Source organism: Phaenicophaeus curvirostris, chromosome 12 (assembly GCF_032191515.1).
Source record: "Phaenicophaeus curvirostris isolate KB17595 chromosome 12, BPBGC_Pcur_1.0, whole genome shotgun sequence".
Classification (NCBI taxonomy): Eukaryota; Metazoa; Chordata; class Aves; order Cuculiformes; family Cuculidae; genus Phaenicophaeus; species Phaenicophaeus curvirostris.
In genome coordinates this window covers 13,299,683-13,324,703 of record NC_091403.1, presented here as the reverse complement: position 1 = coordinate 13,324,703, position 25,021 = coordinate 13,299,683, and the positions used below count along the sequence as shown (strand labels likewise).

The 25,021-nt window shown below is 37.2% G+C and overlaps 1 protein-coding gene across 5 annotated transcripts in view; it reads right to left on the bottom strand.

Moving 5' to 3' along the window:
- The window catches only part of MEF2A (myocyte enhancer factor 2A), an 83,629-nt gene that overhangs the window by 46,523 nt on the left and 12,085 nt on the right, over positions 1–25,021 (bottom strand). For all 5 annotated transcript variants that reach the window (XM_069867148.1, XM_069867152.1, XM_069867149.1 and 2 more), the window contains one exon: positions 2,946–3,144. In XM_069867148.1, the coding sequence (XP_069723249.1) occupies positions 2,946–2,999 (54 nt within the window). In that variant the 5' untranslated portion in view covers positions 3,000–3,144. Of the gene's footprint in view, positions 1–2,945; positions 3,145–25,021 lie in introns of those variants that run through there.

Genomic DNA, 25,021 nt, shown 5'->3' with positions numbered 1-25,021 from the left:
CTAATATTGCTCAGCAAAAAATGGGAGAGGGGAAGAAAGCAAAAGGCAGCAAGATTGAGCTTCTTTGATATCTAATTTACTGAACATTATTCTCTTCAGCTTAATGAAGATAAATGTCCTACAGCTCATTCAAGCAGATAAGATTACTTAATTAATAATACAATGAGTTGTCTCATGACAGTTGTAGCCCTCCAGAGAAACTGTCCATATATTCTGTTTTGAGCTCACATACAATCCCATTAGAAATAAGACACTTCTGATAAAACAATAACTTTTCTTCCCTCATAAGTTACATAAACTTCCTCTGCAGGCGCAGTTGTATCCCATTCTACTCAGATTTTCAAACAAAAACCTAATCATCATACTAAACATCTAAACAGGACATCACATAAGCATGTTCATAAGTGACCTACTAACCAGCTATGTATGCCATATAAAAACTGATCGGACACAAGTGAACTATACTTTCCATGGAGCAAAACAAACCCTAAATGCTCTCCTTATCTGGGTCAACAAGAAATTCTGAGAAGTAAATTAATACCTAATAAATCTCCTGTGCATCTGGATATTTTAGCATGTTAAAACTCCATACACCAGTTACCAAAACCACAGGACCACTGGGGTTAAGGAACACCATCAACACCTCTACACATTAAAAATTTGGCTGCACTAACAAAAGCTATTTAATCTTTTTAAAACCTTTTAAAAACAAGATGAAATGTGTTATCTCTGAGTTTCCACAGAAAAAGGATAAGGCAAGAAATAGTCCAGTTAGAGCTTAAGGCCTCTCCATAGACTCTAAAGCATCCAAAATAAAGGGCTAGCCAAAAAAACCCAAAGCCCAAACTTAAAATTTAATCCCCATATTTTGCTTTAGTCACAGCATTAGTTCAAGTGGGCTAAAAATGATACAAACACTATTCTCCTCCTCTCCATGAGACAGAGATTAAAATAAATAAAATAAAAAAAAGCCCCAACCCATAGCGCTTTGTAAAAAGCAAAACAAAACAAACCCAAAAAAAACCCCAACAAACCCCACCAAAGTCAAAGTATAGCATAACACTATTTGTATTTCACATTGAACAAACCCAAGGTTGTTCAACTTACTCCAAATAAGTTCAAAAAGGTGGAGGGAATCAATTTCCACCTCTTCAATGTGCCTACAGCAAGATCTGAAAGAACTGAAGTTACTAATTCATTTACTTTTACTACGTGTACTTAAGACATTTATCTACATCAAACATACAGTCACTGTGTGATTAAAGCTGTTCAAACACAATACTTGGCTTCCTCCCAAACTCCAATAATACTTTTCTTGCTATATATAGAATTCTCGGGGTTTACACTGCTTTAAAGTGATACAGGGAGAAAAACAATCCTGACTTCACAAACAGAACAATGGGCTTTGAGCCGATATGTCAGCAACAAGACAGTCTCATGGAATTCTGATGCTACTCTAACATCAAGATGGTGCTCAGGAGAAGTTAAAAAAGCAAATTAAATACTAGAAAGGGAACTGAGAGCAAACATCAGTACACTTATATGCGAGTCTACGTTTTGCATGCACCTTGAACGCTGCAGTTCTGAGTCCCTTGGCCACCAAAAATAATGTAGCAATAATTAAAGAGCTTTAGGAGAAAGTAGCAAGAACGGTCAAAGACTTGGAATAGATTCTGTATCAAAACAGCTAAGTAAAGCTATGGTGCTTCAAGCTGAAAAAGTTATTTTAAGGGAACATAAGAAAACACAGCAGAGTGACTGTTGCTTCTTCCATACAAGACCTAATTAACTAGCAGAAACATGACTATGCATAAACAAAAAGGTGTTTCTTGAAACAACAAGTAATAGACCTATAAGAAATCCTCACCAGAAGATGTTATAAAGGCTCAAAGGATAACTGAACAAGTTCACTGGTAGGGGACAGGAAAAGCAACAACAACAAAAAAATCCATTAATGGTTACTAAATATACAGAAACCACTTCCATCTCAGGAAATCCCTGAGCTAAGAATAGTTAGAAGCTGGAAGAGGATTACAAAGTAGTGCAACATGTGAATCTCTGTCCTACACTTATTTGCTTACGATCATCACTGGACAAAAGATACTGGCCTAGGAGCACCTTTGACCCACTATAACCACCCTTAAAGCTCATAAGCCATTTCTACAGAATTTTTCCTTTAAAATGGTAGCTTCCAGATACTCCACTACACATTTCAATATCTGATTAAGATTTTATTTCTTATTTCATGAAGCAATTTAGCAGTTAAGAGGAAACACGACTTCTGCACAGAGTCATAAACTTCTGGTACTTCAAGTTCACAGGACATCTCTCTATTATGGCAAGAGCAGCCAAGTCAGCAGCTTTCCTGAAAACAGTGCACTTAGGAGTACTATTCTGTTTCGACTGACAATTTTTAAAGACTGTTGTAGTGAACAGTTCTTACAAGGAATATAAATCAATGCTTTTAAATAGAATCATGTTAACAAAATTCATTACTATACCCAAACCACTGCAGATCATTGTCCACAGGTACGTCAAACTCCTCTGCCAAAGAGGCCACTGCAAATACTTTTAATACGTACTTTCTAAATTTCTCGTCCTTTCTGTCTTCATTATTAAGTGTTTCTAGTAACTATCAGATCAAACAAGGTGTCTGTTTCAACATGATATTTCAGCCTAACAAAGTACAGACTAGGGTACCCTTTAAATAGGAATAGCAGTTTTACAGTGAATCTGATTTAAAGTAGTAAATGATATTACTCATAACAATTTTCCCTCAAATAGTAGTAAAACCATTCCTTACTCGTATTCCAATAATGCTGTCTATAGATACATGAAGAAAAAGTTTGGCTTTAAAAGAATGAATTGAGGTTTATTTATTCAAAATTTCCATTCATTTTTAGGATTACTGATGAACTTGTTCACGCAGACTCCTTGTTTCTCACCTGTCTGTTCCTTTCATCCATTATTCTTGTGATCTGTATTTTCTTTCTCCCCATTTTCAGCCTCTTCTTTCTTTTGCTTTGCAATCCAGAAATAAACTAATCCAAGAAATGTCACTCTTCAGTATTCTAACACATGATACAGTTTTCTTTTACTTTGTCTTCAGCTTGAGAAAAGGTCCCTATTTCTTCTTATAAGCCCCTAAAAAAAGAAAATTTTGAAAAGAATTAATCTACAAATTACTAAAAGGAAGCACCATTAAACACTTGGGGAGCCGTAAAACATGTGCATGCATAAAATAACTGCAGCGAACAACCAAGTCTTTTCATTAGTAGAGTATTATATGACAGTTCCAATTAAATAAACTCCAAGTAGTTGCTAGATTCTATCTATAAACCGCAGGTTCAAAAGGACCAATAACTATGTAGACTTATGTATGCCTTAACTTTTACAGTTTTCAAAGGGGTTGGTGCTCACCACTCTATGCTGCAAGTTACCTGAGGTTTCAAAAAATGACCCATGAAGTTTTGGTAAACTCCATTCATTATTTTAGGAAAACTTACAAAGAAACCACTTGGTGTTTCCTGTTTGTCTTGTAAAATTATCATCATGATATCAAGCTTCTGTTCCTAAACTAAACAGCATCTGATTTCATAAGACAATATATAGGGGTTTATTAGGAAGTGAAAGAGAGAAGGAAAGAGGAAATATGTTTATTTTAAAAGGATAAAGACCACATAAAATATTTTCCCAACTGAATGCAGCTACCAAGACACCAATGAATAATTAAGACATTCACATGGCTACTCTCACTACAGTATCCTGGGAGTTTCACAATTGCTCCTAACCAATTACCAGTCCAGCACTTGTTTCGTTTTGGTAAATTGTTTAGAAAAATAAAGGTGCGTGTGACTTGAAAAGCCAGTGTGCCATAGTATCGTAATATGGTACTAATGCATCAAATGGACTTGTAGAACACATACCGTTTAACAAGCTACAAATGCTTTTTCAGTAGAAAAAATTTCTAAGCCATACTCAAAACACACTGCTTGAATTGCTGGAGAACGTTATTCAATGGAACTAGGGAACAACTGGAAATTAGCCTCTAGAACATCAACTGTATACTATAATGTATAAATATGAAACAGGTACGCCTTATTCTTTGACCACCTAATATTCATTCAAACAGAAGGGGTAAAACCAGCCACAATATTCATTTATAACCTCTCTAACTTTCCAACCCAAAGTGTCTTTTAAAATCAAGCCTTGCATAGTTTAAATGAGTGTCACAACGCCACATCCTTGCGGCCATGTGTAGAAAGTGGTGCAACCACATCACCATCAGACAGCTAATAACTAGAGACAGCAAGAGGCGATGAGTCACAGGCCGCCCTTCACAACACATTCAATTTACACTGTGGAAACAACCATCATGTTCTGATGCAGCTTGGGAGAAAAGAGAGAGAGATGGAGGAACAGCACAAAATGAAGGGATGTCATTTTATATTTACCTGATAGCAACAAAGGACTGCTTTGGTAAAACATCACTAAATGCCCAACAGTATTCAGAAATGCTATTCCATGGAACTTCAGATCAAATCAACACCATAGTGCATGATGTCCATTGGTCAAATTAAAAAAAACCAAAAACCACCAACAATATGCACTAGAATCTAAGCTTTGATTCATAAAACATTCACTCTTAAGTTAGTTGCCCTCACTGTCTTTAAAAACCACAACAAAAAAACCAAAAATGACAAAACTCAGCTAATGCTCTAATCACACATTAAACTTAGTTCCATAAAATTCTAGTTGCAATCCCTGAACATAACTAATAAAAGGGTCTCTATAAGCTGCTCTTAAAATCTATTTTCTTCATCTATGGCTTCATTTTTAAAATATACTATACATTACTGAAACAGTTCTCTAAATCCCAAATTATCATATTTCTTCCTCTGCTTTTTAAAACACGCTCACCATCCTAATCAGCACATACAAGCAGCCACTGCATGTGACAACAAAGATCCACCTGGTCCAGCATTTTATTCATGGCTATTAACAAATGCCAGTAGGATGGTAAAGGGGGAACGCAGCAATACAATATGCATGTATCACTTAAACCAAGTATTTAGAAAGCATTTCCTCCAAAGTTTAGAGTGATTTTTGAATTAGAAACTTCTGGAGTCATATACACAATCTTAGATTTAAAACTGTTCATCAGATCATCTTCCATGAATATCACTTTTGGATCTGTGTAAATTTTTAGGACCTAGGAGCAGAGTTCTACGGCTTAATCATGCATCAGAATAGAATACATCTCCTTTCATTTAAGCCTTTATTCTGGTAACTATATTTGGTGTCCGCAGTTTTTTAATTATGTGACACAGTAAACCATCATCTTCACCTGACATGTTAGCCCTGATTTTGATGCCTATATTGTATCTTCCTTCAGTTACCTTCACTCAAAACTTAAGAATCCTACTCCCACATCAGCCACTTCTAACATAAAAGCCATTCTCTGGCCATCCTGTCCTCCTCTCTACCATTTTCAATTCTGCACTATTCTTGCTGAAACAGAGGGACACATCTCCTTTACTGTACCCATTGTATGAGGTACATAAAAATTGATGATAATCTACCATAAATTTATACAGAGTCATAACAATACTTCACTTTCTACTGCATTCGACGCACACCTATGCAAATTTAGTAATTCTCAACATTCTCCTAAGGAAACAGACCTATGCTCCACGATCACAATTTTTAAACCCCTTTGAGGGATCACACACTTACTTCACACGGTCCCATCTCATTGTTCTGGCTTGAGGAATACAATGTGAGAGTATGTATACATATATATACACGTAAGGATACAAATTAAAAGATGCTTTCTGTCTGCTAACAGAAAAAACAACACCAGGGAACACTATTATCTGCTTCACATACTACCACAAAAAAGAGAAATGAGAAAACTGACAGTAGCTTTCACCAACATTTTGTTATAATTTTGGGGTGTTACTCCAGATCTTTTAAAATTAGTATGCTCTATTAGGCATAAATGCATCAAACCGTTTCCCATTTTCAACCTCTGCTTCACCCTCCTTCATCAGTCCACTGCCGCCTCTCAATTCGAGTCTGCTACTTTCTTCAACCTCAAGTACTTTTCTCACTTAGCAAATACCAAATTCCTATTGGTACGTCTGTTCCCATCTGGATCCAGCCAGCACAGCCTCTCCTTCCTCTCCACAGGTTGCTAGGGACACCAGAAACCTGGCTTTGGAACACATTTGCCAAAGGCAACCCAGTTCTGAAATACAGCATTGCTCTCATTCTGAAGTCACGTACAAGATGATTTTCAAAGCTAAGAACTGAAACATAAGTTTGGCATCGGCCTAGGGTAGAAAGGATCTTGACACCGACTGTAAAAATCAGAGTAAATTATGCAGTAAAAAGCCACTATTCATGCATGCTTAGAACACGCAAATGGAAAGTTACCATCACTGGCAAACATATTACATTTCACAGGGGAGCAACGACTTTTCCTTTTCCTAATCCTTGATCACATTAGAGTTGCAGTTTCATTTTCCACACGGACTAGCAACAGAACTAGATATAGTTACAGATATGTCCACTATATGGCTGCATCGAAACTGTAATCAGCAAAGTTTTAATTTTGCTAAATCATAACTGCATTGCAAACAACTTCAGGTAAAAGTTTTAAGTCACAAAGCCTTTTAATCTCAAGCACCATAAACTTTTCCCAACTAAAGGAAAATTAGCAGACATATGAAGATCAATGCACATTTCTGAAAGTAATGAGGAGTAATCTTGACAAAGGTAAAGTTCTACTTCCTTAAGGGACAGAATCAAATTATAGCCACCAAAACTGCTTTACATTACTTGCACAGGTACATGGAAGCAAAAATATTTTAAAAAAATAGAATTCCAAGCATTTAAACAAAATAATAAGACCAAGCAGGGAAAAAGAAGGAAAAACATACGCATTTCATTATGAGCTTCAAACAGAAAATAACGTCAGTTTACTATAATAGCAAAAAAAATTATATTTGTAGCTTTCCAAGTAAAAACCTCTATTATTGTATAAAAGTAAACTTTGTTCCCAATTTTCTGGATTTATTCCCATCCCCAGCACATGCGAAAACACTGCACTAAATACTGAAAGACGACAGAACCATATACAAAAAAATATCCCCATGAACTAATCCAAATTGCTGAAAATATAGTCATTTGTTGACAAGGTTGCTTATGGCTTCATAAACAAGAGATATGCAATATTGAAGCAAGGAAATTATCTGACCTATTTTAAAAGACTCTTTCAAGGGTTCAGTGGAAACAAATTATATCTCTGCAGAACTCCACAAGGCCTTGAAGCCTTCTGGCAGAACAGGTTTGGAAAAACTGTGTCAGAATTATACTCCATCCATTTATTTTCCTTTCACTTCCCTCTGCCCTTTCGTTTTCTTTAAACTTCCATTTTGCCATGGTGGCTATAGGTTACACTTGACAGGAATTGTCTCATCACAGTTCATTTACTGCAATGCATACAAAGAAATGAGCATCATGATGTCAGATAATCTGCATGATCACTCTCAAAAGCCACAGCTGCATGAAGACACTGATCTGTACAGATGCATCTTATCCTTATCCTTAGGTAAGGCTTCCTACATAGCAGACGATAATTTTGACTAATTAAAGGTTAACAGGTCCTTTTCTAGCCTTAATAGAGTCTGTGCAGGAATTTTTCTAGACTTGGCCCCTAATCATGAACTGATGGGCATGGACTGCAGAACCAAATCACAGATGAAGTATATGTCCACTAGCAAATCTTACTGACGTTTTGCATGCTCATGACCACAATATAAATATTCCCATACACACAGAGACAAGGCCCATCACTAGGTCTTGACTATTTTACATTAACAAAGCAGATAACACAAAAAATCTCATTGTTATGTAGTACTGGTAAACACCTAAGTATCCTCCCTCTCTGCTCAATAACTTGAAGCACAAGTAGCAAGAAAAAAAAGAGTAAAATAATTTCTTCACTGAGACAATTAAACAGAATTTTAATTAAAAGGTCTTCAGACTCCATTTCACTGCCTAGAAGGGAGAGGTAAGAACATTTTCTTCTTCAGAACCTCAAATGGAATGCAAACCCACATCAAGTAAGTATAAAACTCTAGACACCTTTTTTCCCAAAATCCCAAATCAATTACACAAAATATATTCACTCGGGTTTGGATTTGCACTGAAACATGTTGAGAGCCATGGGGTGTTGTAACCATGCTCTAGACATTCTAGTGGCCCTGCTCCAAAATTCATCGCTACCAGATAGAAGCTAGATTTTAACATTTCAAGCAAAGGGACTCCACGCACCTGAATGTTTGCACTTCAATGCATAACACTAAGATTCTTGCTGGGCTTTCTGCAGAGGTATGCAAAAACAGTAATGAAAATGTTTCCTACAGCCACATTTCTATAGGCCTGTCAACACATGCTGCTGTAAGTCACACAAAATATAAGTGTAAAACAATAGCGTGGCCTATCCCTTCTAAACAAGACAAGGTGTAGTCATTTATTTTGCACTTCTTGTTGTGCCACAATATTAGGAAATAAATCTACTTTCCATCCTCAGTTTAGAAGCCATTCTTCTACATCCAAGTAGAGCCTTGCAGTAAATGAGACTGGTCTCAGAGCTCCAAGGTCCTTCGCTAGCAAGTGATACACAAGCATTGTTATAAAACAATAATACAACCCCCAGCCAAAACAACTTTTTTAAATAAGTGGGACAACATAAAAAACAGGAAGCTATAAACAATTCTTTATTGATATTCTTTCTTATTCTTTTCCACAAACCCCTTGTTCCTTTCAGCTAGGAAGAACAATGCACATCTTTGATACTAGACCATTTAAGTAAACTGTACTTCTAAGAGTGGAATTCTGGAGCTTTGCACTTAAACATGGTCCTCAGTTTCCACATTAAAATCAAATGTATTTTTGAGCTTCTAGTTTGTAAGTTACATGCTTTAAAAAAGAAGTTGTGAAAGCATAACAGAGAAGATCTCAAAGTACTTTCAAAAATACTGCATCCCCCAAAGACTATTTAAATAAACTGTTGCTCAAAATGGCCTTTTCTGCCGTTCTTTCCCATGCAATAAGTCCTGTCTAAGATGAATAAATCTATTCTCTTGCAAACAGGACTACAGGAATCTAAACTGTATGAAAACTGAATCAAGATTCAGCAGCCAGTTTTTAAAATAAGTTTACCACCCCCAGAATGCACTTTTTTTTTAAAGACAAATTTTCCTGACCTGACAGACCAAATAGTTTGAGAACTATCAGGATCACCTGTAACAGTTCATGCACTTGCTGATAATACAACAAATATAGATGAAGGACAGCCAGAAATACTGCTCTAGTTATTTAAAATCAGATTAGACTCACATTACACTCAACATCCAAATATTTTTCACACTGTTACACGGTCATAAGTAGTAGGCCGAGAAAAAAAAGTTTAAGTCAACAAAATACACATCATTGTATTCTGAGCATTTATAGTCTCTAAATGTAAAACCAACCACTTTTAAGCTTTCTGTAAAAACATACATCTTTACCATATATTTTCAGTTCTACTTTATTGTTCCCATCCATAGATTTGTACTCGACATTTTCTAAAATACCACCACTGCCACTCTCAGCTGAGAAGAGAATTTCTTTTCTTTAAAGCTAGCCTAATGATTCAATAACAATCAGCTGAAAAGACCTTCACAAGCATTGGTAATTAACTAAACACACACCTAACATTATGGACAATTTAAAAGGTTCATTTTAACATTTTCCTTTATCTTACAATAAGAGATATTAAATACACACAGGGGACTGTTCAGTTTCCGGCTAACAGATTTACCAACCAGAATGGAGTTTTCTTCTGGTTTTGCAATATCTTAATACCATCAATATTCTTCAGGCTCACTGATGCATCTTTAGATAAACAGTTAAAACGCATTAGAGACTGCTAAGTTAATCATGGCTTTAAGAAAGTACTCACATTGGGAAATCTATTTCCAGAATTCTTCATATCTCGCAAGTTACTGCAGTGACACTCAAGCTTTAATAACCTGTATCTCGTCTCATTACTTTTCTCATCTCACCTTAAGTTTATTGATAGATCAGACAATATGAATAATCTTACTTTGCATAACAACACACATTTGGAAAAGGTTTAGCTCAGTAACTCAAAGTTTTCCCAATACCTCTGCCCATTGCTACAGAAATCAACAGAGCAAATTGGGGTACACACAGTGAATAAGGTTGGGGATTGCAAGTGGACAGACGTTTTCCCAGTTACAACAGCTGAATACTGTTCTAAAGCACTGAATTGATTTGGGCAGATTGCTAAGAAATCCTAGACAAGCTGCATCCCTGTTTTTTCATGTACATGGTCTCTTGCTGTTTTCATCATTTTATAGATAATTAAATTGAAAGCTTTGCTCTGAGTTTTTAACATGGCCATGTCAGGATGAATTCAGCAAAGAACTTGAAATGTAACCAACAACATCTTAAAAAGTCAGGTTCATGGCATTTCTGTTTGGGCATCTTTCTCTATAAGGAGTATCATCCTCCTTTTGCCTCTAAGAGCTACATGATTCAAGCAGACTCTTTTCTGAGCAGCATCGAAGGTTTTAGCAGGTGCTTTGGCGGGGGGGAGCCAATTTTACAATCACTTAGAACTTCAACAAATAATTTACATATAAAGAACTGAACATTCATATACCAAAAAAAAAAAAACCCTAAAAAAATCTCTCTCAGAAAAAAACACTTGAAAGCAACATCAGAAAAATACCATTAGAGCGCACTACTTTTACACATAGTTCAAAGTTAAACAAGGTTTCAAAGTTAAACAAGGTGCCAACTGAACTAACTCAAGCAGCATCCTGACACAAGATTTAAATTTTCTACAAACGAAGAAAATACTGAGAACACAACACATACTGTAAGGCAATGATATGAGATTTCTAACATTTATCCTTCAAATACTATTTAAGTGTATTCAAATTTTGCAGGCTGCGCTTCAGTTTCCTTGTAGCAAGTGCCAAACACACAATTCTTCAGTTAAGTAAACAGTGTCTGTTCTCAGTATATTAAAACTGACTGAGGCATAACTTGCACAGTTTCCCAAAGCAAGAGCAAAAACTGTAGCAGATTTTTCCTTAGGAAGTATCTACATAAAAGGCATTTGATGGCCTCCATTTCTTAGTTTCTTCTACTGGAATAAACAAAGAACACAAATTATGTATGAAGTAATCTGATTTAACACTGAGTTTACCAAATGTAGAAAACTGTACAAGCTTGGTACTTCAGCAAACTGATTTTGTGATTAGCAGCAAGACTTCTAAAACTCAGCAAGACTGTGAACACTTATCAGTGACAAAACTATGAGTAATTCATTGTTACTTTTTATGAAGAGGAAAACTGTGCACTGCCTACAAAGTACAAACTGTTGAGCTAACACAACAAACAGCCACATGACAGCTACTTCCAACATGTTACTGAACAAATATTTCAGCAATCAAAACCACATACAGCTGACTTCAGGAATGTAAGAGGATACAAAGGCACCTATACCTTTCACATCGTTCCCTTATACCTTCTCCTACAGAGAGCTTTCTCAAGCCAGACCACACTAAAACCCACCAGGTTGTCTTAAAGTTCTTAGCAAGGGACAAGTGTGAGTACATGAGAGACTGGAAATACAGAAGGATCATAAACAGGATTCTTCCCTTGCACATTGTGCCCTTGCAGATGGGTCTTTGTTTCCAAGTTTGGCTTCAGTTAACAGTGGCTTTGTGACACAGAGCATCATATCCCATTTTGTGCTTGCGAAACTTCTTCCCAAGGTTTAGCTCGTTCATCCTGATCCTATATACCAGCTTTTCTCCATGCTCTGCACAAGCTGCAGGCTCCAAGCTTCCTGCTCCCATTTGGGCTGGGGTGGGAGGAAGTTGTTTTATGTTTTTTGTTTGTTTGGGACTGGGGACAGGGACAAGGGGAGCACTCTGACAGGTAGCCTCCACAACTATCTCCCTCCTGAGAATATTACCTTTCCTACCAAACACATTTTCCAGTCTTCCAGGGGATGCCATGTGATACAGGCACCTATGCCTTGTAAGAGGGAATTGAGCAGAAAGAACAAAAACAAATAGAAGAGATATCACACATTAAAGAACCTATAAGAAGCTTTAAATCACTGAACAACCACCCAGAAAGCTTTCTTGATAATTTACTCGATGTCTGATTAAATGACAGCATGCAGTCATATTGCTGAAGTGCAACAATTATAAACCAGACAGACACGACACCATAATGCTTCAAACAGCCTGCATCCCTCAGTAAGACATTCAGCAAACCATAAAGCCGCCTACATGTTTCTAACAAAGATTAGTGTTAAGATTCTTTTTCTGTGGCAGCCATAGCCTTTGTTCAAAACTCAATCTCTTTCAAAATTCAGATACACCAGCAGTTCAAAGTTCTAAATCATGATTAAAAAAAAGTTACACTATATTTCAGAGAGATTAAAGCCAAATTTCAGTGAATTATTCCCTTCCCTACATCCTTTTAAGCAAGCAGTCATTTTATATTTAAGTAAAATAAAGCATCATTACTCTTGGGCGGGGGAGAAGGTTACAGCAGATCATAAGGCAAGTCCTTTCCAAATGTGCACAGAAGTTGTTTCTTTGTCATCTAAAGGTTTCAGAATCTGGGGCAGATAGGTAACAAATAATAATGTATGAGTGAGATTAATCTACTTGGCTACACCTCAGGAGAAATACATTGGAAAAACGTTAAACAAAGGCAGAATAAATATAGGCAACATCAATGAGTTCAGCAAGATGGTGCAGGAAACAGTCTGATTTCCACAAATTCTCCAAGTTCAGCAGCCACTTTTAAAAGCAGCCTTGAACAAGTTTCCTTACATCCTCAAATTTTGTATCGATCCCAGCTCTTCGTAACCCTCTTTCTCTCCACCTTCTCCTGCCCCGCTACCCAATGCAGTTAACTGCATTAAGATACGTATCCCAACACCTAAACATATGGTATTAAACTCAGTTTCTACTAAAAATAGAAGTGAGAAATTTATTCTGAATATTTTCTGCTCCCGCATGGGATTATTTTTCCTTTATTTGCAGCTGATATCTGGTAGTTTGGGCATTTGTACATCATTAACATTAACCTAGACACTTTGATGCACTTGAAAAATGTTATCTCAACTACACCGATTATAGTACTCTCAGCGTTCAGATGAGAGCTGTTCACTTTATAAACTGTTCTCTGAATAAGAACCTAATTCTAGGACTAACTTTTAAACTATTTTTTCCTTAGTAATAGCAACAAATGTGCATATGCAGTCAGTTAACATGGTTTAGTTGATAAGTGGAAAATCATGATGCTACAGCAACTCTGGTACTTGCTATATCTGCAAGCCAGAGCAAATGATAAAATCTAATTATTTCACCTTTCTTGCAGAATGCTGCAAATAGAAAATGCTGCAAATAGAAAACGCAAATCATTTGACCCCAAGTAACGTTACTGCTTCACAGCAAAGATACATGATTCAAGTGGTGGATAGCCAGCTGTATTAAAGTATTTGTTACAGAAACTTCAGGAAGTAAATACTCACTGACTGTAAGTAAAAGAAGTAGTCTGACCCACTTGTTCCCATTATTGTATTAAAAACAAAAATCCTCAAAACTTAAAAAATATCTCAATTTCTCTTCCAGTCAACAAAACCTGACAAACACCTTATATGAATAGAGTCACTAAAAAAGTCTGAACGAGAAAACACTGCAGACTTAAGTGAAGTTTAGAAGTTTATTACTACATGAATAAACTACTACATCACTGAAGAGGTAAACAAGAGCAAGGAATACTGAGAAAAGCAAGATGCTGCAAAAGCTGGATCTTAATGTATTCGAAAGTCAGATGGCCGATTTCTCAATTACATTAAGTAGCCAAGAATCTGAAGCAGAAGCCCAACTAGGCTCAGATTATTGCAGACTTTCCTTACTGAAAACCTTTTCCCATTTAAAAAAGCATATTCCCTCAACTGTGACATGAAACATTAGATGTAAACACAAGCTTTTTGAAACTGTAAGGGAGACATCTCCATCTTTACTACTTAGTCAGCCAAGTACTAGCTGATGCAATGACAGCCTAGACCTGACAATAACCAGGATCGGTCAGGAATTGGAGATGATATAGCTGGCTACCCAGACCTGCAATTATGCACTTAAACAAGGAAAAAAAAAATACAGTCACACACAGCTTATTATACTGATTTTGGGAAAAGAAAAAATAATGATTATCCTCACTACCAAAGAAACTGACAGAAATGCCAAGAAACTGCCCTGAAACTTCCAAACAGAAGATTTCATTATCAGCTGGAGTCTACTGCACTACTAGACCGTCAAAGTGGAGATCTCTGCATATATTTATTGCCTTGATGATTTAAGCCAGTTAGGAAAATTACACAAAACAGCACTCATTTCACAGACCCTGCTGGATCTCCTATTCCATCCATGCCGTCTTCTTATTCATCTCTGACGAAAAAGTAAAAGACCTAGAGAGCATATTTGAGTTGTAAAGCAAATATACAGCAGTTGGATGTGAATGACTTTTGGAAGGTATTAGTTCTAATTGCTACAGCATTAACAGCAATGTGTTATTCTGGTAAGAGCAGCTGCATCACACTATAAAACTCTGATACCTCTTGTAGCCCTGGTAGATGCAATGTGCAGCGTGCAAGTTCAGATACCTCAGCCAGTCTTTGAGCTTGGAGTGCTTAAAGGCAGTGTTCAACTCCTGCATGTGAAGTGATAAGACTTACTTAGACCTAGAAATTATTTTTTTTTAATTATTCTTACTGTAACACTACAGTACACTCCAAAGAATCTGAAATCTTTTCCATTCCTTTCCGGTATGACAACAAAGCATTTTGTCTTCATACAAAATCCTATATACTTATTTCTCTAGAGAAAATAAAACAACCCATAGCTCCCATATTAAATGTATTCATGAAAGCAGATTCTGTATACTAGAATCAGATGCTAACACAGTTCTTTTACAGTACCTCATTTTATTCATTCTAAGTAAATAATCTGTGAACATGATTATATGGAGTTGTATGAACAAAAAAGTGAACCACAGCAAACTGGCACACAGCTTATGCATAGCTTTCAAGAACCTGCTTAGAAGCATTCTTGCACCTGCAAGAAATCTTAACGCCTCTTAGAAAAAAGTTACTGTTGAGTACCCTGGGTCTTCAAGACATTAAAACAGTCTCTTTTACATGCTGACTGGAAGACTTGCAGCAGCTGAAGCAATAAATATTGACAGCTAGCTGGCAAACAGCAGAAATACCAGTGCTCCCTGTCTCCAATTTCACCTGCATCAGCAAAGACGGAGCCTAGAAGGGACAGTGTAACTAGGGCCTAATATGTTTCTCCATATTACTGCCACTTTCACCTCAATCAAAAGCATATTCTCCCCCCAATAGGACTAGAATACCTTTGAACATACCTGCTTGCCTACATCACCTTGAAAACCCTTAATTGTCTATTAAATCTCACCGCAACATACAGATATATAGTTACAAAACTCTGGCTACAAATCACATTGCAAAAAACTTCCAGCACTCAGTTCCATTCTTTCGCACTCTCAGGTAGCTCAGCTCCTTCTCCCTTAAATGATATTTTGCAAGTTTTGCATATGAGGTCACACACTGCTTAACAAAAACTAAACTATCAACTTAGAGCAAACAGAAGAAGATGTATACCCCTGACAGCACATAATAAATTGAAGAAAAACCTAATAAAATGGATTTTAATTAAGCAATTATATTGGTGACTGAGTTATACTTTTCTCTCAGTTCTCATCTAATATCCTTTACTTTGAGGCAGAATTACAGAAGCTGGAAGGAAATGCATTCAGACTTGCTTTAATGTAAGAAAAGTAAACCTAAACTTAAACACTAAGACTACAGCATTCTATACGTCTTCCCACTGGAAGACAGGTATCTTTCCAAAAATTCACTCTGTAGTTCAGACAAAGTGCAGATTCATAGCTGCTTTTTAGCAGGTTTTATCCTGCTGCCAAGCTAAACACCTTTTCAAAACAAGATTTGAAACAAAGACCTCTTAACATAACCAAAAATACTGACCAGTGAGCCAGATCTAGTTCTCAAAACTTCAGCTTATGATTTCATCTGAAGAGAGCAGATTTTTTACCCCTGCACAGACACACCTATGATTAGGGTCTATGTTTAGATCTGTAGGAATTCACCAACATACAGCATCATCATTTTCTCCAGCACACAGCTTCAATAGGGGGAGGGGTGGAAACACCCTCTACACTCTAAACATTTTCCTGCTTTCAAAAGGAAGATATGAATCAAAACAAACTTACCCTGTATATCTAGCAGATACTACTCTTAACATTTTACATCAACCAATACTTGTAGAGATTCTTCCTTCTAGTTTCTTGTAGGTTTTCCTTCCTCTCTGCCTACCACTGAATAGATTTAATTTTGACAGTAGTATCTGATTAATAACATTAGCAAGCCTTTATAGAAGGCAGGCACTTCCCTTTTGTATGCTTCACTTACTCAAAAAAAAAAAAAACCCAACAAACCAAAACACAAGTGCTTTTGGGGTTCTGCATTAGAAAAAATATCATATTAAAGCTTAAGACTACTATAAACACACTGTTCAGTAATAGACAAGCATGCATGAGCTAGATCTATGGCATAGTAGTAGAGCATCTTAAAAGCAGCAAGGCACCAAGTTAAAACAGAGTAAACTAGGATTTGTGCTCTTACATTTTAATGCTGCCAAGTCAGTCCATCTGCATGAAGTGCAAGATGACAGTTTGGGCATGGAAAGGAAGCAGTAATTTGTCTACCTAGTGACTCCTCAGGCCAAAACCTTATTTTATTCAAATGGGTGCCTCTGCCTAATTCTTTTAGTAGGTGGAACCGAAGACAAAATATTCTTGAATGGTATGGTTGTAGTCCCTATGCCTTTCCCATATGGATTCAAGATACCTCTCAAGCCTCAACGTTTGTTCTTTTTTGGAGTGAGTCCAAGTCCACTCAGTGGAAAATGCTCAACCCTTATGGTTGGAAGAAACGCATTAAAGGGAAGTGGAAGCTCTCAAAAGCAGAGGAAAAAGTGTGATGGAGGATAGCAGCATACAGAGTTCACAGTAAGTTTATCTGTAAGGAGTTTTATCTGTGGCATTTTATCCAACTTGAAGCCACAAAGCATAGAACAAAGCCATCAACGTGGCTGCTTAAATTTAGATATTAAAAAGAAACTAGTTCTCATTGACTTTTAAAGATTTCAATTTAAGGGATGGTCTTGAAGGATGCACATGCTATTCTTAATTAATTTTGCTTTCAGCATACCAAAGCACAAGACTAAGTTCTTGTAGCAAGCTAAATCATGAAATGCAAATGAATAAATATTTGTCAATAGCACTGACAAACCCACTGATAAACAAGTGGGCAGCTTTTGCAAGAGATATTAATTTCACTGGTGATTCTGCAGTGCCTCAGATCCAGGCTGCTATGGAAAAACAAATAGGAACTCTAAAGGGACCTTGGTGTTTTTATAGGCTATAAATTCAGAGGTCTGGGTGAGAGGATTACTGTTATTTTGAAACACTTCGAAACTAACCATGTCATCCAACACAATTATATTCTGCAGTGCAAGCAAATAGTCTGTATGCTAACGTGTATAACTCTGGGCACACAATACCATTACACTTTATGGAATGAATTAAATCCTCTATTATGTTTAAGGCAACTTAATGCTATTTTACTGTGTGTTGCTTTACCATACTCAAAAGAAAAGCCACCAGGCTTCCTTTTACATTTTCTGTAAATGCAATATCTACCAACACCAGAGTATGACAGATTACACCTTCAATCTTAGAAGGAGCTTACTAGTCCATAATGACAGTGTGCCTAGAGAAACACTATCAAAAATCAAAATCCAACAACTCATTATTTGAAAGAAAGTGCCCACAGTCTTCTCAACAGGAAGAGGTGCAAAGCTAAATCACTGCTGGGGAGGTGGAACCCTTTGTTCCTCTGCTTTTAGCCAAACCTTAACAGCATGACATGTGACCACTGGACCTGAAGAAGAAAGGGACTCCCAAAAAACATTCAGAACCCACCTGAATCTTCAAGCTTAAGGAATGCAGTCATGCAAGTCTGAGACTAGGTAAATTCCTTAACAATGGGTTTTCAGAAATACATTGCCCTATATTCACTTTTAAAGCTGCACTGCGGTGCTTTGATCCAACTTGGAACACTTTTATTCATCTGGGCACACAGCTATAGTGCAAGAAGAATCCTGCTACCACATGCTAAACAGTTTTGTGCAACAAACAGGAGACTATGAGCAAGCCATCCTACTCCTTCTGCTCCACACAAACATCAAAAAAACCTTATGGTCACCCAACATCAACATCACACTTCGAGCAACAAACCGGCAGAGAAAATGGTACTAAATCTTAGTAAGATTTTGAATAAGTGAGATTATATTCCATTCAAGAGATTATCCACCTTGTAATGTTGTCTTGATAGAGTGGCATACATATCTCTCAAAAGGGGACATCAGCAGAATGCAGGTAACTGACACACAAAACTTTCAAAAGCACTGATAATATCAAGAAATTCTGACACTATCAAAACATTGCCAAAATTTATTTTTGTAGCTTTTCTCAAAGATTTAGTACCCAAGGATCAGATTGTTATTTTCAGATTTCATTTAAACATTAACGTTTAGTGATCACAGCTAAAGCAAACTGAACAATAACAGCCTAACAAAACAAGATACTTCAAAAGTTATGCTGGATTAAAAAATCTAACTACTTTTGAATTCTTATTCCTCTTACACCAACATGCAGACACAATGCTGCAGCATTTCAGACTCTGCAGTTGGTTACATCACATTACAAACTGAGTCCCTTCAAATAGATTAATAGCATTTCATGTAATTAAAAGAACTCTGAAGATATGCAGAGAAATTACAACTTTTGAGAGTTTCACTGTTTTATTCACTTGCATAAGATCACATGGTAACTAGACACATGCATGCTAAATATATTACATGCCATCATGGCAGTAGGTCACTTCTGTACAAGCTGCTTGTATTAAATTTCTCCTGTAAGTCACATTAGAGTTTAGCTCTGCTACAGCAAATGTAGGCAGAGGCCTTGCATTCCAAATAACCATCTGAAGAGAAAAACTATGCCAACAGAGCCCTAAGTATGCCAATGCTACTTTAACCCATTTACTATTTTAAAACACCCATGTAAGCCTTGCGTTTATGTTAAGTATATTATGAATTTTTAAGATTCAAAACTAAAAGCTAATTGGTTTGTCTTTCTCTCTTGCAATGAAAATTTAAGGAAAAATGTCACAAGACTATAGCCTATAAAATGTGCCGTACAAGACTGATGAAATTCAAAACAATACATGTTATTAATCAAGTAGGATATTCAGCCACATTTTATATTTTACTGGTTTATTAAACCAAGTGGGTACACAGTAACTACTAGAACACATTTCAAGTAATTATAATTCCATACTGTTCAAACAATTTCATAGCAGATGTTCTCTATAAAAAATACTGACATAAAAAATACCCACACAGTGTCTCTACATATCCTGATATATAGAAATACACACACTGGCATATAAAAAGCCCAAACATACGAATTTGAGTTATCAAAATTAATGGAGCGCACCCTAGAAATATTTTACCAACCTCTGTCACAATGTTTTCCTATTCTAAGCTACAGAAGAGGACATCGCTACAGAGAATGCCAGTCTGATTGGGAAAGGAAGGCAACCTCTTCTAAAAGCTGCATACCAACTAACACTGGGGGACATTTCAGATGGCCATTTCATGGCTTTACATGGCTGCCGCAGAGAATGCTACAATAAACAGGGAATAGACTTGATCACAGAGATCAAGAGAGATGAGGAAAGTCTCTGTATTCTGACGGAATACACATTAATCCTTCTCTTCTCATAAGCATAGAGGAAAGCCTAACTCAAACACATATCAGTAAGAGCATAATCACAGTAAGTTTCAGCACTGAAGTTGGAGACGGAGGGAATCATACAGACCTTTAGTAAACATTTAGGCAGGTAGCCCATAGGAAAATCTCAGGCTGTTGCTACTCTAGTGAAAACATACCCATAGTGGCTACTTTAAAGTTCTCTCATATACTCAAAACTGCAACTGCATGTTTGCTGCATACTATAAGCACATCCTGACACTGTTATACCTTAGTAGAAACTTCATGAGATTGTTCATACGTCACTGGTCCTCCCTTTACACTGGATGGGAACACCTGGAAACCAGATATAACTATCAATGGTTAACTGAGTTACCCACAACAAAGATAGGCTATGGGCATATAATGAGAACAAAAAGAGAGTCAAAGGTACAGATACGCTGTAATATATGGTTGGATTTTGAAGAGATGATAGTTTAAACCACCTCAATACTCAAGAGTAATTCCATAATTAGTCTGCAGAGAACACCAGCACTTATCAAATAATATACTGACAGAAAGAAACAGAATATCACGTTATTACAGAAGAAAAGCATTATAACACTTGCAATTTTAGTCACTCAAAGGTCAAGCACCAAACTGTCTGAAGTCTACAGAATGGCCCTGATATATTGACCAGGTTTCATTTTGACATTAGAACTTCTGCACTAAAGGACCACGTTGGAGGCACCAAATAATCTCTAATACAGGAAACATTTTTTAATGAACAAGGAGAAACACTTCTATTAGCTACATGCAGACTATATATTCATACAGTGTCACACAGTTGTCATATCAACTAAGCACTAACACACAGCAGCGCTCTGCCCAATAGCTTTAACATCAAATCTGGGCCACCTTTGCACTTACAGGTTTTTGTGCAGCTGCTTGTAAGAATTCCCCGCCCCCACCCCACCAGAGCACAGAAGCTGTCACAGCAAAGGAAAAAAAAAAAATACTCAAGCACCATACTTAACCTCTGCATAACTGACAAAAACATGAGCCCAGCTGAATTATAATGTTCCAGTTGTTTACCTCTGCTAAAGTCTGCATTTGACTCATTCCTGCTCAAATATTTAAGCCATCCTTTTCTTACCTGCATCAGACTTGAACCCATTTTTTCATTCCACCTTACTGAAAATGTTTTTTTCTATCCTGGTGACTTGAGTTACACACCACTCTGATCTGCTAATAACCAAGTCACGGCATTGAAAACACCACACACAAAAAAAAGTACCAGCATATCAGAAGTAACAACAGTTAGCATATTTAGAGCAGTCTTGCATCAGATTCCTTTCAAAGAAAAAACCCACATAACTAAAACCAAGAGCTACACTGACAAAAACACAGAAGAGTAGTGAAATAACTGAACCAGTAAACTTCAACACAAAGAAAAAACTATGAAATAGGATTAACAAATACAACTTGTCTAAAAAAGGCATGGTTTTCATCCTTCTAATTAACAAGTTTCTGACTGCACCATTAAAGAGGCGGCTTCCAAATCTCACCAAGATAGCAAAAACTGAAGAAACAGTGTTTCTACTACAAGCAAATAATATCAGTCTCCTACAGAGAAAAATTGCAGTCTAACAGATCACATGAAACATGTAACTACGAGCAAATAATGCTCAATATTATACAAAGCCTTTAAAAAAACACTGACCTTGGTGGAGGACTTGGAATTAATCTGCAACTGTTTGATGCTTTACAGGTTACTCTTATTTCAGAAGCAAACAGAAGCCAAATAACAGAAATCAAAACCTAAGTGATTAACAATAAAAGCATAGCTTACATAATGTAAAACCATGGAGATGCTTTGTTTTTAAGGCCAGACTGTAATTGTTGGGTTTCTCCAAAAGCATTGGTGTATAACTGGTCAGTCCTAGCGTATCTATTTTTCAAGATCTCAGGTGGAAAACAAAAGGAACAGAATCTATTCATGCCACACGCCCAGTTGACTGATCTGGCAGGGAACATACTACCATAAGTAAAAATGAGATTCTGAGAGTATGAATTCACAGGACTTCCTCTTTCTTCCTCAGGAGAAGGCCACTAGCACTTTAAAAGACACAAATGACAAAACTCATCATCCATTCACTGGGAATTAAAATTAATGAAAGCTAAAAAAAAAAAAAAGATAGCAAAGGGGAGGAATACTTCTGATTTACTTGCAGCTCAAAAATAAACAGCTGAACTCCAATATAGTCACTCTTCCAGATCACACAAAAATCCCAAGCAATATAGCCTTGATTGTTTACCTCACTTTCCTTTTTTAGGCACATCACACCATACCTCTCCAGAAAACTGCTCTGCCCCATCACACTGACAAAAAACAGGACAAGAGATTGTTAATCTCCACCACAGTCAGAAATCAATCAACCATCATCAAAAGCAAGGCACCGATCTTAAATTTCCTCAACAGCAAAACACTCAAAAAAGGGCAACATTTGCCAATTTGCAGGGAAAGCAATGGCTTTGCAGACAAGCTTTGAGGCACAGAAGTCCTCTAGATGACAATTTAAACTTTTAATTTAACCTACAGATATCAAATGGGTAACTGAAAAAAATGCAGAAATGCAGCAGTCTCACAAGCAAATGATTTCTAGTTTTTTTTCTTCCATATTGCTAAATGGCAAGAGCTGATGGCCACTACATTTGGCCGAATAAAGTCCCTGGTTACAGCTCACGCTTCTCAGGAGTCAGGCATCCAGTTGGTGGGGTCAAATTACAACAGAGTAGAAACTACAGTTGTGATAGGCCAACCATTATGGACTCTGCAAGACCTGCACACTGGACAGTTCCAAGGCCTCTGTCATACAGATCAAAACGAAACAAAATTTTTAACTCCCTTGTTTCCCTAATCCATTAAAGGACACCTGAGCCAAAATTTTCTTCTTAGAACAGAGGCCACATACAAATTTTGCAACTACAACTTTTACTGAAAGCCACAAACTTAACTGCAGTCTGATCATCTACATAAAATATGTAAACAAAAATAAGATTTTTCCTTTAAGGATGACTGATTTAAATTTGTAATGCAATAATTATGAAGAATTTCAAGCCTACCTTTGAAGGCATTTCATGCAGCAAGGCTTGCTAAATCAAAGAATCTTAATATGTTCTCACAATACATTAAAAATGTACCAAACAACATTTAATAAAAGAACAAATGGAGAAAAGAACAAAAGTTGGTCGGTGTTGACTTATTTGTTTTACTGGAACACATCACAGAATCATAGAATAGTTAGGGTTGGAAGAGACCTCAAAGACCATCTAGTTTCAACCCCCCTGCCATGGGCAGGGATACATCCCACTAGATCAGGCTGCTCAAGGTCCCATCCAACCCGTCCTTAAACACCTCCAGGAATGGGGCATCCACAGCTTCCCTAGGCAACCTGTGCCAGTGTCTCACCACCCTCATGGTGAAGAAGTTCTTCCTTATATCAAGCCTAAATCTGCCCTTCTCTAGTTTATACTCATCCCCCCTCATCCTATCACTACAAGCCTTTATGAATAGACCCTCTCCTCTCCCTCTTGTAGCCCCTTTCAGGTACTGGAGAGTCACTATAAGATCTCCTTGGAGCCTTCTCTTCTCCAGGCTGAACAAGCCCAACTCTCACAGCCTGCCTTTGTATGGAAGGTGCACCAGCCCTCAGATCATCTTTGTAGCCCTCCTTTGGACCCATTCCAACAGTTGAGGATTCCAGAACTGGACACAGTACTCCAGATGAGGTCTCACAAGAGAGGTATAGAGGGGCAAAATCACCTCCCTTGACCTGCTGGCCACACTTCTTTTGATGCAGCCCAGGATATGGTTGGCCTGGGCTGCGAGTGCACATTGCTGGCTCATGTCAAGCTTCTCATCAACCAGCACCCCCAAGTCCTTCTCTGCAGGGCAGCTCTCAATCACATCATCTCTCATCGTGTACTGAAATTGGGGATTGCCCCAACCCAGGTGTAGGACGTCATACTTGATCTTGTTGAACCTCATGAGGTTCTCATAGGCCCGCTTCTCCAGCCTCTCCAGGTCCCTCTGGATCACATCCCATCTTTCCAGTGTGGCAACTACATCAATATCCAAACAGGTTCAGTGCTCTTCTGCTAAATACACGAAGAGAAACTGAAACAGGAATTCACAGCTACAAAACGCATGAGACCATGCGATAAGATATATCCACCCCAAAATGCAGGTGCCCTGTCACCCACATCGTGCTAGAGGACAGTCACAACTGAACATGTTAACACATTTTCCCCAAATACTTTATAGATTATAAATATGACTCTTAAGACACGTTCACCATTAAGAAACAAGTTTGCCCCATATAGTTACTACGATTAAAGAGTATTCTGTGACGCTAGCGTGTCACGTGGTAGAAGTAAAAATAAATACTTTCTCTGTGTGGGTATCCTAACTTACACAGCTACATTAACACAGCGTAAAGATAGTCTGCATACACCCAGCTACACGCATCTATCACAGTACAGCTTCACCTTTGATCTAAGAGGGGATCTGAGCAATTCCAGCTAAACAGATTTAAAGACAGCTTTCCTGAATTTGGTCTCTAATCTGGAAGACAGATCTAATCAGTAATATTCTTCCCATCATATGTTGTTCAGTAAGACCTTCGCAAGTCTTTCAAGTGACAACAATATTACGATAAGCCAAGAAAATTACTGTATAGGAAATACAGGTAAGGTCTATAAGCTTGTAACATGTCTAAGCATGCTGCACAGACCTATCAGAAGTATAGATCTACTGTTTGGGTGAAGAACCTTCTGCTTTTAGGAGATTTCATACATAAATTGTCCAAGACAAGCAAAACAGCCCTATAACCCACAAACAGCTTTTAAAAGTATAATTATTAAGGCATTATGGATATTACTTTCCCTCATTATCCAAACGACACCGAGCATCTTCCTGTGGGCAAAA